Source organism: Falco peregrinus, chromosome 14, assembly GCF_023634155.1.
Source record: "Falco peregrinus isolate bFalPer1 chromosome 14, bFalPer1.pri, whole genome shotgun sequence".
NCBI classification, from domain to species: Eukaryota; Metazoa; Chordata; class Aves; order Falconiformes; family Falconidae; genus Falco; species Falco peregrinus.
In genome coordinates, this window is record NC_073734.1 from 24,478,574 (window position 1) to 24,495,930 (window position 17,357).

Sequence of the window (17,357 nt, forward strand, 5' to 3'; positions counted from 1 at the left end):
GATTGCTCGTTCTGCAGAAAATTGTCCCTTGATTTCTGCAAGTTTTTCTAAAAGCCTTGCTGTAATTACGCCGTGTATCTCCAGTGAAGGACAGCCTCCTTGTGAGAGCCAGCAAACGGCTGTCCGCACCGTGCTCCCGGCTGTGCTGGTGCCGGCTCTCGCCTGGGAGGATGCGGGATGCTGCGGCTGGGGACAGCTCAGCCCACCCTGGGGAGCGGAGCAGGGAGAGGTGGGGAGCAGATGTTCGAGCAGGACACAGGCTTGAGGAAAAAAATACGAGTGATTCAGAAAATGGCTGGTAACAGAAATGAATAAATGTGGTTTTTTGTTACAAACATTCCCTTTCTTAAAATACCAAGAGACTCATTAGACCACGTTCCAGACAAAACTGGCCCACTGGTGGTTGGCAGCCAAAGCCCTTCTGGAGCTTATGTGAGTAAAGTCTCTTAAACTGAAGTAATCTGGGCTGCCCTTCTGCCTGCTGTAGCACCTCAGGAGCAATGGTGGAGTTTTCATCCTTGGGGCCATCTCGCCGGGTGACCCTGTGGAGACGTGGCTTGAGTCCTTGGTGCCACCGGCATCTCCCCCAAGGGGTGGGGCAATGGCTTTTTGCCATGCCCAGCCAGGGACATGGAGGATGAGGTGACACATCTTGCTGCCAAGGGGTTTTATGGCTCCTGCTTCCTTTTTGCTTGGTCCTTGGAGGCTTCTCAAGGTCCTGAATGAGCCCTGGTACAGAAGAGCCTCGTGAGACCAGCTCAGGCGTGACACCCAAGGAAGGGAACGAGTTTGTTACCAGAAGCTTCATTGTAGAGCTGATGGCACACAGACCCAGTCCCAGCAATGGGAGGGTCGGAGGGTGTCCCACCATGCGTGGCCCTGTGCTGGTTTAAAGCCATCGCTGCCTCGGTGCAGGGTAAACGGCAGAGCCCATCCGGAGGGAGGCCTGGGCTTTTTCCATCCTTCTCCATTCCCGAGAGGAGCGGAGAAGTAGGCTTTGATCCCAAATTGATCTGCAGACGTCAGTTTAACCCCTCAGCTGTGCAGTGCTGCGTGTGTTAGCTCATCCAGCCCTTGCCGGGCCGCAGGCTGTGTGGGAGCGGCGCGGGCATCCTCGGGGTGCGTGTCCTCAGGGCCTGGTCTCCCCTGGCGTGGGGTTGGCCTTTGGTTTGTGCTGGAAAGGAACGCAGCCTTCCCTTCTCTTTCAGATAGCTGCCCAGGAGCTGTCGGATAACAGGGTGATTACTCTGAGCATGGCCGGCAGAAAACTGGATAAAAAGGTGAGTGGGGCTGTGTCTGAAATGTTAAACCTCTGTCCTTCGTCGGCTGAGGGATCTAACGATGTCTCTGCTTTTGGGTATAGCAGTGGCAGAAAGTACCGCTGCTGGAGAAAGCGTTGGGGTGAGGCTGGAGGGGGTTGCATCCCGGCGGTGCCGCTGGCTGCCGGCTGCACCCGTGCCTCAGTTTCCCCGTGCCACAGTGTTGCTTTCTTCGCCACATGCGTTGAGGTGGAAGGATGACACGTGGCACGGGATCTGTGTACTAGCACGTCTCAAAGGTGGCCCATTTGCTGCTTCAGCAGCTGTGCTGTGGAGGTGTCTCCTGACGGAGCTGGCAGTTCTCCTGCCCCTGGAAGCCAGGCTTGTCACCTTCAGCGCCTCTGGAAAGGGAGTGAGCATCTCCTTGTGTACCACAGAGTAGGGCCCGTCTTTTCTGAGGCAGGAGTGCTGCCCGCACGGAGGCGGGTCATGTTTGGGTTTTGCTTCAGATGTGGTATGTAGGAAACCGTGAGCCTTTCTGAACAAAGCCATCTGACCTTATTTACCAGGCAGCCAGAGCTATTCGTCCTAAACCAGTGCTGTTGCTAAGCGATCAATGGGAATATTATTTTTTCCTTCTTCCTAGCCTCTCCAGAGCTTGCGTCGGCAGGATGGCCCCCAGTTTTCAAACCAGCATAAAGCAAGCATCCCGGCAGAAGGGTCTTTGCTGGGGCACAAGATGTGGCTTGCCCAATCCCATTGCCCAAACCGAGTGATGCCTGGTTTATCCAAGTGTTTTTCCCACCTGTTGGGAATGGCTGCTTCCTCGCTCTCCTACTTATCCTGCCTAGTGCAAGGAGCCAGATGCCCCTGTTAAGAAGTCCCCAAATAACTCTATTTCATAAATGGGCTGGAAGATGTCCTTGAGCTGGTGGCTTCCTCTGAGATGGGGCCAGGGGCCACCCCCCTGCCTGTCAGTGAAGACGTCCCTAATGCAGCAGTTTTCTTCCAGCGCCCCAGGAGGCCTCTGCTGCCTTGCAAAGCAAGGGATGGGATTTCACAGCAGGCTCGGTGCCCGCCCTTTGTGCTTCGGGGTGGCTTTGCAGCTGTGGCCATTGTGAAGGGCAGGGCTAAGGACCTGGGACCTCCCTGCAGCGTGGGTGCCTTGGGCATACTCCCGCTTGTTGGATCGGCAACATCAGTGGTGGCATCACTTGCTCCATGGGCAGAAGCTGCCTTTCTGATCTGGTCTGCGGGCAAGTTCCTCTGCCAGGTTATGCAAAAGTGACATCTTTTGATGTTCTTCAACTAAGATGTAACACCTGTGGGTCTGCAGCCCTTTGGACCCACAGTCAAGGTGTGGAAATTCAGCATCTACCTGGTTACACTGGCATAAAGACTGTGACTATTCCTGTTCTCTCTGGGTCTCCAGTTTATCGATGGGTGTCGGCAGAAAGCTCTGTCCTCGGTGACTGCCTGCTGTCACCAAGGGCTAACGAGGTTTCTTTGCCGATTCCCACGTCACAGTGCAGTGTTGCAGTGCTCAAAGTCCTGCTCATGGGCAAAGGATGTTCATGTCACTTCATGCACGTTAAAATGGGCTCTGAACAAGACATTGGACAAAACACAGTATTTTTAGGTCGTTATTGGTCATGGATGAAAAGCAACTGTGGGAGCTGTGTAAGACTCGTTTAAGCTTAGGAAACACAGCGGAGAGGTGGCTAAGCAAAACACCCATGGGAGTAGGGCTGCAGCCCTGGGGGAGTAAGGACCTCCTGCACCATGCGACACCTAGCTGGGGAGCACAGCCAGAGGCTCGGACATCGTGTGAAGGGATCAGATCTCACAGGATTCCGTGGTGGGGCTGTGGGATCATCTTGCTGCACACGCCGAGCCACAGCTGCGAGCATCCCGTACCAGCAGCTGTGCCACCAACCCAGCCTGGAGCCGTGCTCAGCCCCAGGCAGCTTCTCCTGCCGTGGCCACCCTGAGGCTGGGACCACTCTCAGGCTGCAGGCAGGTTCTCCTCCCCATCACACATCCATGGTTTCTCCACCTGCAGCTCGCTACCTTGCTTTAAATGCTGCAGCTGCAAAGCAGGAGCATGTCAGCAGGAGAGCCAGCCTGAGGCTCTTACACCTTATGTCAGATCAGCTCTTGGAAGAGTTCTTTTAAGAAAAAATATCTTGCAGAAGAGGAGGGGTTTTCAGCTGGGACCAGAGCCATGCATGCCGTCCCTGCTGCAGGGATGGCAGCAGGGCGGCGATGCTTTGGCACAGCTTGGGGGGAGCGAGCGCTGGCAGCCAGGGTTGGTGCTGGAAGCTGTGGTTTGGGGTGCTGTGCCTGGTAGAAGTGCCACCTCCACCCTCCTTGTCCATGGTGTGTAGGGACCAGTTTGGATGATTTAGAATCTTGGACCAATTTGCAGGTCGGTCTGGTCTGCTGAGCTCCTTTGGTTGCTCAGTTTCCCTCTCCCGCCAGGCTTGCAGGGGTGAGACATTTGTGGTTTTCACATTTTAAAATAGCAGCCCACAATCCTGTGGCTTGGAGGCATCTCCCACCCTGCTTTGAATGGAGCAAGGCTGCCTGGACTTGCAAACTGGGCTGCTCTGCATGGGATGGCAGCAGGGATCCTTCAGAGCTCCCTGCTGTCATCTGAACTGGTGCCTCCACCAGCCCATGCTGGGCTGGCACTGGTGAGTCTGCGCTGTTTTGCAGGTTTGGCCAGCACAGGCGGGGTCAGGTACCCACCACTGGTTCTCTAATCCATCAGCGAAGCCTGCAAGTGCCAAGCCCCGGCCGTGGGTGAGCAGGATCATAGCTGTGCCATAATCCTAGCCCTGTGGAAAGAATGGCTTGGGTTCCTCTCCTGCAAACACGGGAAAAAGGGCAGAAGAAAAATAGCCTGGTCTCACCAATGAGTGCCCCTGCAAGCCTGTATGGTCTGCTCTTCTGGAAGAAGAATTTTGACTGAAGCAGGGTATAGTTTCTCCAAGCTGCAACATTTTGCAGCAATTTACTTTTCCAGCTGGCTTTGGAAACAGGTTTTGGATAGAAATGTTGCTGGGTTTTCTGCTGGGGCATCACTGGAGCCTGTGTCCATCCCAGCTACCACCTCCCAGGCTGGCTGTGGACAGGGGCTCCTGGCGCATCCATGCAGCCCTTTGCATCACCACCTCATCACTTGGGAGCCCAAAAAGCTTCTGTTCAAACCCATAAGAAGTTCTTCCAGCTCTCTGCAGGACTCGGGCACCCACCTCCCTCTGGGAAGAAAACCGAGCTGAAACGGCTTGAGTTCTTAGTAGATCATCTGGAATATTTTGGGCTTGATTTCTTGTTAGCCACGTCTTAGCTTTTCAGAATGGGAAGTTCTGCTTGGAAACGCTGGAGTTCCCCGGTGTCAGTGCCTCCTCTCCTGGCTGCGGGTGTCCCGATGTAGCCCCCATGCCAATACCCAGCAGGGACATGCACGCGTGTGTGCATATTTCTCATAAAGCAGCAGCCCTTTATCAGGGGAATATCTAAGGAGACGCTGGCAGAGAAGGCAGCACGCACTGACTCAGGGCTGCGTATCTTGGAGGGTGTTACATGATCTCTGTCAACACCAGGGCAGCTTGCTCCTTAAAGATTTCCTCTGCTTATGCCTTACCGCTATGTGTAGGAGGGTGTTTTTTTTCCTTTTTCCCCCAAGACACTCGTGCACTTCATAATTCTGTTTTTCCTTTGAAGCTCTGGATGTTTTTCCAAGCCCAAACGCAGCTGCCTCCCAGCTGGGGTTGTTTTCCGCGGCATCTGCGTCCGGAGAGCTCAGCGGGTGGTGGGCGCCCGCCGGCAGCTCCCAGGGGTGCGCCAGGGTGCCAGCCCACCCACCGCCTCAGTGCCGAAATGGTGGCAGGGTGCTGCCTGTGGGCGCTGCCCGTCTGTCAGCGTGCTTGAGCCGGTCTTGTGAGGACACAAGGGTGCCTGCCGGGTTGGTACTGCCGGGGAGAGGAGGTCTCCCTCGGACCGGCTGCCGCCGCTTGCAGAGCACCGGGTAACCCATCCTGTTCTTCTCCCCCAGGACCTGTTCGGAAAGTCAGACCCCTTCTTGGAGTTTTATAAACCAGGTGATGATGGAAAATGGATGCTGGTCCACAGAACGGAGGTGAGCATGACTCTAACACAAGCTGCTGAGACACCACCATCCTTATATCAGGTCCTCTGGCCTTTGTGGCATTACCTCATACATCACCCATAAAGCAGGTGGGATCCAGGCTGCCTTCCCAGCGTCCAGCTGAGGCTGCTGGACTCCAATGGATGAAGGTTTACTGAGGCCAGCAAGGTCTTGGGATCTTTTCTGTACTACTTACTCACTACTGTGTCTTCCAAGCAGAGAGGTAGATGGTCGTCTAAGCTGTGTTAACCTCTAGGCTCAGCCTGGGCATGGGCTGAGCCTTGGACCACACTACCTACACTTGAAGGAGCAGCAGGATGAGCTGTGACCTGGTGAGAGGTGGTGAGAGGTGGCCCAGGGAATGGTAGTGGGGAAAGGTTACAACGAGCTTTTGCCAGATCCTCAGCTAGCCTGGGAGGGTGCTCGGGCACCTCCAGCTGCAGTGAACCAGCACTCAGCCTCATGTCTAAGTGCCAGAGCCCTGGCCCAGGAGGCAGACACCAGGGTCCCAGGGGGTAGAGGCAGGGGAAGCAGACCCCTCCCTGTCCCTCATTTATATCTGCTGTGATATTTTGGTCTGAGCTCCCTTCTGATTGTTATCAAGCTGCTAAAGCCAGTGATATTATGGTTAAGAGGCACAGCATGGGCAGGGAGAAGCAGGCTGGCTTCTGCTTTAGTACTTTTAGTACTAATAAGTACTTTTCAACAGCTTGGTTTTTTCCTTCCTCAGAGCTTGTTTCAAGGCTTTTTTTTTTTTGGCACGTAGCTCCTGGCAGCTGGCAGGAGGAGGAGGGGGTGGTCACTGCAGGAAGGGCTCACAGCAGTCTCTGTGTCAGAGGGCTCTGTCCACCCCATCTCACGCCCCTTTTCCCCATCCCCAACTCCCACCTCTCCCTTTCTTCTCTCCCCCACCCCAGCTTGGTTAAGGAGCCCATTGTCCCACCGCAGCAAATTGCTGTAACAGCACGCATAGGAACTCACGTGGAAAGATGGGGTGGTTTTTATTTACATTGGTTTTTTACCACTGCTGTGCAGCGTCCATGAGGATTCACTTCACTCGCACACCCGCACGCACAGGAGCACCAGGACATGTCTTAACACCCTGTGTCCTCTGGTACCGATATGGGCCGTCCTTTTATCCCCAGCTCTGCTGTTTGTTTGTCGGTGCCTTCCCGCACACATTTCCATGCATGTTTGATTCATACCAACCTTCGTATTTCTCTTGTATTTCTGTGCAGCAGGCTGGGACCTTGTTTGGTGTTTCCTTCTGGTTTAGCGTGGGTAGCTGGGCTTTGACTCACTAAGACGTGTTTCCCAGGCGTGGGGATTTGGAGTGACCTCCAGCTCTTCCTCCTGGAAGAGGCGTGGGAATTGGGAATGGGGGTGTGCCCCAGCCTCACTGGGATCTCTGTAAGCAGGTCAGGTGTATGGCGAGCAGGTGTATATACTGATTTTTCCTCTGGGTTGCTGCCCAGTTCCTTCAGTGTCCTGTCTCGCTGGAGAAGGGTCTAGCCAGGTTTTCATCCAAGTGACAGGTGCTCCGGCAGCCTCCTCCTGCCCAGCCCCGAACGTACCCAGCTGCCCTCAGAGGAATCCCACACCAGGTGACCTTCTTTGTGTTTTGAGGCTGGATATGAAGAAATACGAAAATTCCCCGTTCTCGCAGTGCTGGGTGCGGAGCTCCCAGTCCGATGCTGGCATTTTCCGTGCCAGGGGTGGGTTAGCGCACCCATCGCAGCCCGCTGCATACGCCCAGTGTGACCGCGCAGCTGGGCGCCCTGCGGCGGAGATGCCGGATCCCTCCCCACCCACCCTGGGTGCCCAGGCAGCGTGCAGGCACCACCTCGGGGTGTTTACAAATCCTTGACTGAACTCTGCTGGCAGTGCCATGGTTTGCCCCTGTCTCATGCGAGAGCCTGTCTGTAAGGCGAGGTGCCTGTTCCGGGTCCCACGCAGCTGCCTGTGGGAGCATCACCCACCCGCCTCTTCCTCACTGGGCTGTTGCTGCTCCAGGTGCAGAGGTCCGAGGTCCTCCCTGCCAGATATCCCCTGTGTTTGTCTTGCAGAGAGAAGGGTCAGTCTGGTGCCCGTGTCTGACTTCCCTAATACTCACGTGACTCTCTCTTTTCGAGCACAACACCTCCATGAAAGAGGGTCCCCACCTGCCCTGCAGGCAGCTCTGACATACGCAGTGCGTGCCTGGAGCCCGCTAGCGTTTGCTTGGGTTTCCTCCAAGCAATTACGTTCTCTCAGGAAATGTCAAAACCCATCAGTTAATATTTCTCCAGCTCAGGCAGCAGATGTTACCCATGAGGTGAGAGCTGGATGTGTCCTGGGCTGTTTGGCCCTCCCGGCTGATTGCAGCATCCCACTGCTCCACCTTCTCAGTGGTCAGAGCCCAGCTGGGTGTTGGCTGCTCTGGGGTGCTGGCGGGGAGTAAGTAATGAGTAGGGGGTAAGCAGTGGGATGCAGAGGGCACTGATAGTAGCGGCTGGCCTTGAGCTGGTGGGGTGAGTGGTTGCACCCGTGTCCTGGGCATGTTTGTGCCCAGGCTGCCCACTCTGCTGCAGCTGTTTTCTCAAGCAGGTTTGTTTAATTGCCCTGGAGGCGGGTAACTCGCCCAAGGTAATGGCTGTGTCTGACTTAAGGAGGCAGAAGAGGGCTGGGATGGGACTTTCTGCAGCTTGCCTGCCCTGCCCCCCTGAGGACCTGGTGAAGGGTCCCTCTGGGGGCCATGTCCCCACTTTGTGCCAATCTCCCCCTGCAGATGTGCCCATTGTAATGGCATCCCTCCGTTCCCATCCCACAGGTGATCAAGTACACACTGGACCCCGTCTGGAAGCCTTTCACTGTGCCTTTGGTGTCACTGTGTGATGGAGATGTGGAGAAGCAGATAAAGGTAACGGGAGACTCTTGGGCTCATATCATGGTGGTCAGCCTCTGGGACTGATCATTAGACATCTAAAACCCTGTGGCTGGTTTATGCAAAAAAACAGCCAAAGAAACCAAAGCAGAAGCACTCCCAAAAGAAAAAAAGACTTGTTTGGGGTCTCTGACAGGAGAGGTTGGGAACTCCAGTGTGTCTCCTCACAGGAGATAGTTACTGCATCTGAGGCTGGTTTGTGTCCCTTCCACCCCAGGTGATGTGTTACGACTACGACAGTGATGGGGGACACGACTTCATCGGGGAGTTTCAGACCTCAGTGGCCAGGATGTGTGAAGCCCAAGATGCCTCTCCAGTAAGTGCTGACGTGCTTCCAGGGAGGAATGAGGGAGGGGCTTCTCAGGGCTGGTGGTGGATTTTGGTGCTTGCACTGAGACCCTCAGCCTGTGCTGAGAAGCCACGGCCAGCCTCCTTTCTCCTTCCACCTGCACCATGAGTGACCCAGGCCATGGCTGTAGCTAAAGCATCTGAGCTAGGGAGAGGCTAAGGCAGCCTTGGCTGAAAGGGGGGTCTGTTGAGATGCCTGCAGCAGCACCTGTGATTCAGGGATGTCCTGGGTTTGGGGGAGCAGAAGGGGAGCCATGACATGCTGCTGGGGCTGTGTCTGCCACAGGGCAGCCTGGTTCCCAGGAATGCCAGCTCCCGTGAAACTCCACACCGGTTTTGTGGCCAAAAGTGTCCCCGTCTTCCCCCCGAAGCGCTGGCCAAAGCCTTGGCAGATGCCACCTGATTGAAGACATGTCGTGAAGACTCCTGGATAAGGAGCGCCTTGCACCGCTGTCATCACTAGGATTACAAAACTGAGAGGAGGTCTTGGCCAAGACGTGAGGGTGTGTGAAGTGCCACGCGTGCTGCAATGGGAAGTTTCCTGGCTGGGGAAACTGAGGCCAAAAGGCACGAGGTGTCCTGTCTAGGACTGCGCAAGCTGATGGTGCTAGAGGCAGGCGCTGAGCCCGTTTTTCCACTGGATTGGCAACCTACAGCCTAGGAATAAAATCTTCTCTCCTTCAGACCTTGGTTATGCCAGTTAGAAGAGAGTAAAGCTCGCCTCGTTGCGTGGCTGTGCTGATGTGCCCCTGCGTGTAACGTGGGTCTGCCGGGGGACGGGCGCCCTCCGCCTCTCCCCCTTGCTTGGCTTGTCACGAGAGGTCAGGCACCCACTGTTGCTGGTAAAGCTGGTCCCCAGCTGGCACCCCTCTCTGAGCGGCGTGGCTGTGTGCTCCGGGCAGAGGCAGGTGGCTCCAAAAGCAAGCAGCCACTGATGGCCACCGCTGCGCATCACCCCTCAGCATCCCTTCTCCCTGGGGTGGCTCCTTGTGACCTGTCCCATCCTTTTGCGTGGCTGTGCTGGTGAGGGTAGATACAGAAGCAGGGGCAGAGATGCTCTTGCTGTAGGCCAGGCCCCACGTGCTGCAGGCTGGGAGCAGCACTGTCCAGCCGCAGCCTGGCCGAGGTGGGGGGCAAGGCTCGTGGGCACCTGTGGGACCATCACCTACTGGTCCGAGCAGGGTGTGGGGAGAGGGGCACAGAAGCCCCCCACCACATGGGACCCATGTGGGAGCTGCCTTCTGGCAGGTCTGGGCTGGACCATCTGCCTGGGTTTATTCAGAGTTAGGGGATTTTGTCCATAGGTCAGTGTTGTGACATTGACGCAATCAATGTTCACATCCAGGAAACATAAGGATTTTAGTATTTAAAATTTTCCCATTTTTCTGCAGCTGTAAGAACAGACACAACTTTCTCTCCTGCCCTGCCCAGCCGTGCCCCCTACCTCAGACAAACCTACACGTAAACTTTCTTCTTTGACAAGAGTTTTAATTCAGTTTTAGATTAAAAAACTGATTGAAATACTGCAGTGATTTTCTGAATATTCAAAAGGCATGGTGTTTTCCCAGAGCTTGTGAGGAAAGGTGGTGGCCTGCCCTAACTAGTCATGTCTTTGACCTGTCCCATCCCATTCGCCCCCATCCCATCCTTTAGACCCCTGTAGCCCCGTTGGGGTGTCTCAGCTGCCACGTGCCGGGTCCTGGGCACAGTGAAAGCCCCAGGAAAGGAAAAGCAGCCCTTTCCCAAGCACGTCCTGTGCCTCCGTTTCCATCATTAGAGATCAGGAGCTCGCTGTGAATCGTTTGTGTCTCATCAGCGCTTGGAAGGGCGTGGAGGGAAGGTGGCCACCGCCGGACGAGGCTGCTGGTGGCATCTGCAGCCGGCTGGCACAGCCCGGCACCGCTCTCACCCCCCTGTCTGTGTGTTACAGCTCGAGCTAGAGTGCATTAACCCCAAAAAGCAAAAGAAGAAAAAGAATTACAAGAACTCTGGGATCATCATTGTCAAGTACTGCAAAGTGAGTACGACACTGAGATGTTCCCTTCTGCTCCCAGCCGAGCAGCCCCGCTCCCTCTGCCTCCAGCACCACTGCCTTTCCAAGTGCAGGTCCTGCAGGGCACGAGGGGAAGCGTGCTTTATTTTCTGCTTGGGTTTCTCTCCACTTGGAGCATCTGATGTACCAAGTTGCTGGTGCCACCCCGCACCTGGGTGGCCACAGAGCCAGAGGAGGCGTTCAGCATGGGCAGCGCCGCATGGAGCCCCAGCTGTGGGTGCTTACTGGCTGCTTGGTGTCTCCTGGGGGCATGGTTAGGGGCGGGTGGGAGAGGTCCTTCTACCCAGCTGAGGCACTGGTGAAGTCCTCCCTTTGCATGGTAGCAGCCCAGCAGGGAAGGCACCCGCACAGCTCTTCCCACACCAGATCTGAAGGTGCTGGGAGGCTTTTTTTGGCCATGGGGAGACGATCTTCCCTTCAGTTCACCGTGATGGACGCTTCTTGCTCACAAGGATCCCTGTCCAGGCCTCTCACCCCAGCCCTGGACCAACATGTGGCCCTGCTTGGCCCCACAGGACGCATGATGTGCCGGGACACTGCCGTGGGAGACCTGAGTGGTTCTTCCCATTGCTTTGCCACATGGCTGAGGGTCCCTGAAGACCCAAACACACTGGTCGCAGGCTGGGGCACCTCCTAGGTGTTTAGGTTTTTTGTTCTGAAACAGTGAAGATTGCCAAAATGCTTTTTTTGTGGTTTTTCTTTCAGATAACCAGAGATTTCTCCTTCCTAGACTACATCCTGGGAGGCTGCCAGCTGATGTTTACTGTAAGGACTTTTGCTCCTCTTTGCCCAGTAACAGTAACGCACATGTAATGGTCAAAACTGGGGAGGGAGGTTCTGTGTGAGATTTGGCTTTTCATGGCGATGAGGAGATGCCCCATTCTGCTGTTAAACCATGTGGGTTTGGGTTTCGGGGGGGGCATTACTGTGATGCTCAGGTGTGTCCAGTAGCATGGAGGGGGCTGGCTGGCCTTTGGCTGAGGATCAGGCTCACACAAAGACCTTCTGACCCATCACAAAATGTTACTGACTTCTCTCCCCATCACAGGGTTTAACCCTCCAGTTTTTATGGAAGCTGACCTTATTTTGAAGCCAGCACAGAGGCTTTGGGCTGTTATTGAGATGCTTTTCTGCATTTTTACTGGCATTTCCACCTTCTTTCAAGCTGGACCGTGGCTTGTCAGGAGTAACTAATCAGGGACGTTACAACCGCAAGTGAAACTACCACAATGCAGAAGTGGGGTGTGCAGTTTCTGCAAACTTCCCTGGTGCGATATACGGAGGGGTGTGGGCACTCGCAGTATTTCAGTTTGTATTTTGTTGTTTAGTCTAAAAACATGATGGGGGAGAGTAGGAGGAGGAGGAAGAGTTGCCATAGGAACAGGAGCGACTGGGAGAGCTTTTTGTGTGCCATTCTGCCGCTGTGTGCTAAGGTCTTGGTGCTGGAGAGTGAATAGAAGAGAAAATCATTAAGTTTATTGGTAGCACAGAGCTCTTGCGTGAATTAGGCTTGAAAGCAGAAATCCTGCCCCCATCTACAGAGCTGCCAGTTATTGGAGGGGTTTTCCCCCTCCCAAGGCACCTTTGGTCCAAAAGCCTGGTTGGGTTTGCTGTGGGTGCCACGTTGCAGAAACGCCTGGGCTGGGAGGGGGAGGAGGGGGAGGAGGATGCCGCATGCAGCCCTGCGGTCTGGAAAGGCTGCTGGTGTCCTCCTCACCGAAGGAGGCTGTGGGGACAGAAGGGCCGAAGCCACAAAGAGAGGCGCTGCGCCCGGCCGCTTGCCCCTGCTGGAAGTGGGCTGGCTCTGCCTCTCTGATATCTCTTGCCCAAGTGCTGCTGTTGGTGGCTTTGCTTGCTGGAGCGGGACACGTGCCTGTGTGGCTCCACCAAGCCCCCTCCCCCTGCCTCAGTTTCCCTCTTACTCTATGACCGTGCCCACGGTGGCTCGGCAGGAGCTGGGCAGGCAGGTGTTATAGCAGCAAGCCACAGGCTGGCAAGGCTGTAAGGCTGCTTGGCGAAGAAGTTGGGTTTTCGTCGAACCATAGGGTAGTTTGGTTTGGAAGGGACCTTTGAAGATCATCAGTCCATCCCACCTGCCGTAGGCAGGGACATCTTCCTTGGGACCAGGTTGCTTCAAGCCCTATCCAACCTGGACTTGAACACTTCCAGTGATGGGACATCCACAGGGCAACCTCTTCCAGTGTCTCACCGCTCTTACCATACAATATTTCGCCGTTACCTCCAGTCTAAACCTACCCTTTTCCAGTTTGAAACCACATCCCCTTGTCCTGCCAAGCCTGTTCTACCGGCCACCCTAGCAGAAGGTGGTGGCATGTCCTTGGGCCCTGATTTCTTACTGCCCCAGCCAGGCCAAGGTCCCTTCTCAGCCAAATCACAGTTCATCCTCTCCCGTTACGGATACGGAGCAAAATCCCTTGCGACTCCCCTGAGCTCAGTTTAGCCGGCAGAGTTATTTTGGGGTTTGCCTATTTGCGAGGCAAACAAGGCGAGCGCAGCCACACTGCCTGCTCCCTCTCCCAGCTCTTCCTTCCCAAGTCATTTCAAATTGTGTGGCTCAGCATCTCGTCTTTTCTGACCAGATTTAACTGGGTCCGAGATAGGCGTTTCTACTAATGTCTTTATATAGAAAGCCTAATTGAGGAGGGAGAGAAATGAGTGTCTTGCTGACAAAGTCTTTGAAGAGCTCAGCATATATTGGTCCCCGGGGAAGCCAGGGGAGGATCTGCTCAGGGTTGTGACTCCTTGGTCAGAGACCTTGAGACCCAAATGCCCGGGTGGCCCTGGCTGCTTTGGTGTCCATGGAGCTACTCGGTTCCTGAGCTCCTGGGAGATGGGCAGCGAGAGTCCTGAGCTGGAGGTGGTGGTAGCTTGCTCCAGGAGCAGGGGCTGCTTCAGGACACCTCGTGTGATGCTCACTGGTGAAAAATGTAGGTGTAGTAGTGAATGCCTTTGCCTAACCTAGTATTTAATCAGCTTTTTTTTTAGGGAAGGTGAAGAGCTGGATTTTGTTGAATTTTTTCAGAAGGTTGAGGTTTGTGTCTTGACGGGACTGTGTCTGGGCCTCGAAGGCAATGGAGGCGGCCAGGTCTGTGGTGGTGTCTGCTAACAGAGGACAGGTCTCTGCTTCTCTTTTGTCCCCTAGGTTGGGATTGACTTCACAGCCTCCAACGGGAACCCACGAGACCCCACCTCTTTGCACTATATCAACCCCATGGGTACAAACGAGTACTTGTCGGCTATCTGGGCTGTCGGCCAGATCATCCAGGACTATGACTCGTAAGCACTGTGCCCTCCTGCCTCTGCCCTGTTTTGCAGGTGTTTCACTGGCTTCCTGAGGGGCTGCTGGGATTCATGCCCCTTGATTTCTCATCTGCAAAGCCAGGACTAAGTAATACCTTGCTTCTGAAAAGGTCCTTGAGAGAAAATTACCATATACACTGGGATGCAGGAGGAGGAGAGGGTAAGGACAGGGTTTCACCTCTCCCCCAGTCACCACTGTGGAGAGGTAGGCGCGTTAGCAGAAGTGGAGCATCCTTCACGGGGGCAGCTGGGCAGCACCCACTTTATTGGTGCGCAGGCAGCTGCCCTCAGCTCACTGGTGTTTGCCATTGACAGCCACACTGCCAGGCTGCCTTGTTCCCCAGCGCCCTGGGCTGTGCCACACAGAGAAACAGCATCTGAGACACAGATAAAGAAAACAAACCAGAAATCCGTTGGCCTCACCATGCTGGCTTTTGTGACCAAAATGGATACTGAGGGTTTTTGAAAGCTCTGGGGTTACAGGTCTGCAGGAGATTCAGGTGTTTGGGTAAGAGGATGCTCTGGATCCCTGGAGGTAACAAAGCAAAGCTGGACTCTTCCCACCCCCCCCACCCAAAGATCAAAAGCCAAAGGGGAACATCTACGCTCTCTCTGTTCAACTCCCATGATTTTTAAAGGCACCGTGTTGCTTTTCTTTGGGAGAAGGGAAGGCTGGCGCCTGTTTTAGCTGGCGTTTTCACTGTAGGTGGGCGTCCGGCAGCTGGTAGCACGGGGAGGCCACAGCAAGAGCCATGCAAGCCTGCTTCGTGTGTGTAAATACACCCATAGGTTGTTCTTCTTCTCTTTTAGGGACAAGATGTTTCCTGCTCTGGGATTCGGTGCCCAGCTCCCACCGGACTGGAAGGTGAAGTGTTGTGGCCACCTGCGCGTTTAGATGGGTTTGTCCTGCTGCTGCTGGGGCAGGATCGGAGCTGCCAGGCTCCCCAGCTGGCTCCGTCGGGAATGCAGTGAGGCAGAGGGGGAATGGGTAGATGTGGGATTTCAGCCAGTGGAGAGTGAGATGTGGCAGTGTGGGTGGGCGGCGAGGCGGGGATGGAGCACGGGCAGCCCGTTCCTCCCTTCTGAGCTGGCATGAAAGCAGCAGCTCCCTGGCATTAATGGGCAGAGCCAGGCGTTGATTCATTTTCCTGGCAAGAAGCTGGAACAATTCTGGGCAAAGGAAAAGGCCCCTGGATGAATGTGTCAGACGGTGGCAAGGTCTGGGAGGGGGCTGGGAGCTGGGTAGCCTCAACGTGATGTTGCAACAGGCAGAGCCTGCAAGGACTGGAGCAGAAGGGCTGTCCCAAGAGCCACCTTGATCTTTGGTTGGGATTAGGCGCCTGAAGGGGTTAAAGGCACCCTGGTCCTGCAAGGGCTGGAGCATCCTGCTCATCGGATGGGCAGGGGCTGAAGGGCTGCTCCCTGAGCTGGCTGCTGGGGAGCACCTTCTTATGCTGAGATGTGCCAGGACCCCCCCTCTCTCATTACCGGTTGGGTCTTTTGGCCGCTCTTCGCTGACGCCGTTAATGCACACTGTCATTCTGCTCGCTGGTTCTGAGGCGTTCCCAACACCGGGCTGGGGTTGAATCTTGGCAAGCCTTTAGTGTTCTTTAGGCGGGAGCTTGGCTCTGGGCTGTGCGCAGAGGGCACGTAAGCCACGAGTGACCGTGAATCACATCGGGATGCTCACCACTGTGGGGCCGCAAGGCTGGGGTGTCCTGCCTGCTCTGGCTTTGCGCTTTTCTCCGCTCTGCCGGCAGCCAAAATTTGTGTGACTCAAGTGGGAGCTCTTGCTGTTTGCCAGCCACAGGAGGAGATCCCTCCGTGTGCACTTTGGAGCTGATTCATCCTCCTTGGCCGTCAAATGTCTCTGGTCTGTCACTTCACTACTTCGGTGGGGAGATTTCAGTAGGCAACTTCCAAGGACTAACAGCCAGCTGCCGTCAGGGATTTATTACTCGGGGAGAGGAATGCGAATGGAAAAAGCAGTGGGAATGGAAAGGGTACAGCAGCCCTGACTGCTGGGGCAGTAGGTGAACTGTCATGGCGAGCTGGCGATGCGTGCGGGTCAGTGCCCATGGGAGAGGCATCACCAGGCTGGAAATGGCCCTTCCTGCAAGGCTGGTGGTGGGAACTGGGTCAAGGATGCTGCCCTGGGGGCTGGGGGCTGGGGGGCGCGACTCCTCTGCCCCTGCCATGGCTGCCTCCCACATCTGGCCACAGAAATATTTCCTGTTGCTTCCACGGGCCTGGGGATGCTCTGTAAGCACTTCCAGAAAACACACCTCGTGTTCCCCCAGAATGATGTCTAAGCCCATGTAAGCCCCAGTGGAGAGCAGCTCTCCCTCCCCAAGTGCTTGGCCCGTGCCTGAAGGTCGTGCATACGTGCCTGGGGTGACCCGTTGGTTGTCTCACGTTAGCAGTGGGGACGTGCCCCATGTATCACCCCACACCGCCCGCCTGGGGCTGCATCCCTCCCTGGCCCGTGGGCTCTGCGTGCTGCTGGCTTCGCTTGTGCGTTAAAGGTTTGCCGGCCATTGAGGCTTGTTGGGTGGTTTCAAAGCCGGAGGAGCTGCTCTTTGCCATAGCCCTGTACCCTGTGTCGCAGCAGGATGCAGTGTGGCCAGCGGCGCTCCCTCGAGGGGCGGCTGCTGTACGCATGCACCGGAGGGAAAACCGGGAGGATTGTTAAGGGATGAGAGAGCCATAGAAATGGGGCTTTGTGCTCCTGTTGCCATGGCTCCCCAACGCTTCCCGGGCACCGTCAGAGCGAGATGTTTTGCACACAAAAGTCTCGTTGGAAATGTCAAAGAACATCTTGCCATGTAGCAGTTCCGCAGAGCGCCTGGAGTGGTTTCCCAGTAGGGAACAGGAGAGGGAAGCAGATGGGTTGCGGTTTCTAGGGGATGCGCAAAGGCAAGGCAACAGCGGAGAGGGTGATGCTTCATGTCGGAGCCCCACTGCTCGGGAGATGGGGTCGGCTCAAGGAAGCCGGCAGCTTCACCAATGTGCCACCCCCGAGGCTTTCCAGCCATTTGCCTTTTTTTTTTCATATATATATATATATGTAGGGAAACTGAGTCACGACAGTGGTGGGATCGCTCAGGGTGGTGGCAGGGAACCCTCTGCAGGGTCGGTTCTCTGGTACAGGCTTTGGCTGTGTGTCTGCAAGGCACATCCCTAATTCCTGATGGGAAAAGATGGCGTGGCGGTTGTTCCCATCCAGGTCTGGAAGAAGATGCAGGCTGGCTGCAGGTGAATGTCTTACCCTTTGGTGGTGGCTTGAAAGAGTTTCTGCCT

At 55.5% G+C, this 17,357-nt stretch overlaps 1 protein-coding gene across 6 annotated transcripts in view; it reads left to right on the top strand.

Moving 5' to 3' along the window:
* CPNE2 (copine 2) overlaps positions 1–17,357 on the top strand; it is a 57,173-nt gene that overhangs the window by 26,932 nt on the left and 12,884 nt on the right. For all 6 annotated transcript variants that reach the window (XM_055819106.1, XM_055819109.1, XM_055819105.1 and 3 more), the window contains 8 exons: positions 1,209–1,280; positions 5,320–5,403; positions 8,222–8,311; positions 8,553–8,651; positions 10,614–10,700; positions 11,442–11,501; positions 13,900–14,033; positions 14,868–14,922. In XM_055819106.1, coding sequence (XP_055675081.1) covers positions 1,209–1,280; positions 5,320–5,403; positions 8,222–8,311; positions 8,553–8,651; positions 10,614–10,700; positions 11,442–11,501; positions 13,900–14,033; positions 14,868–14,922 — 681 coding nt within the window. The remainder of the gene's footprint in view (positions 1–1,208; positions 1,281–5,319; positions 5,404–8,221; positions 8,312–8,552; positions 8,652–10,613; positions 10,701–11,441; positions 11,502–13,899; positions 14,034–14,867; positions 14,923–17,357) is intronic.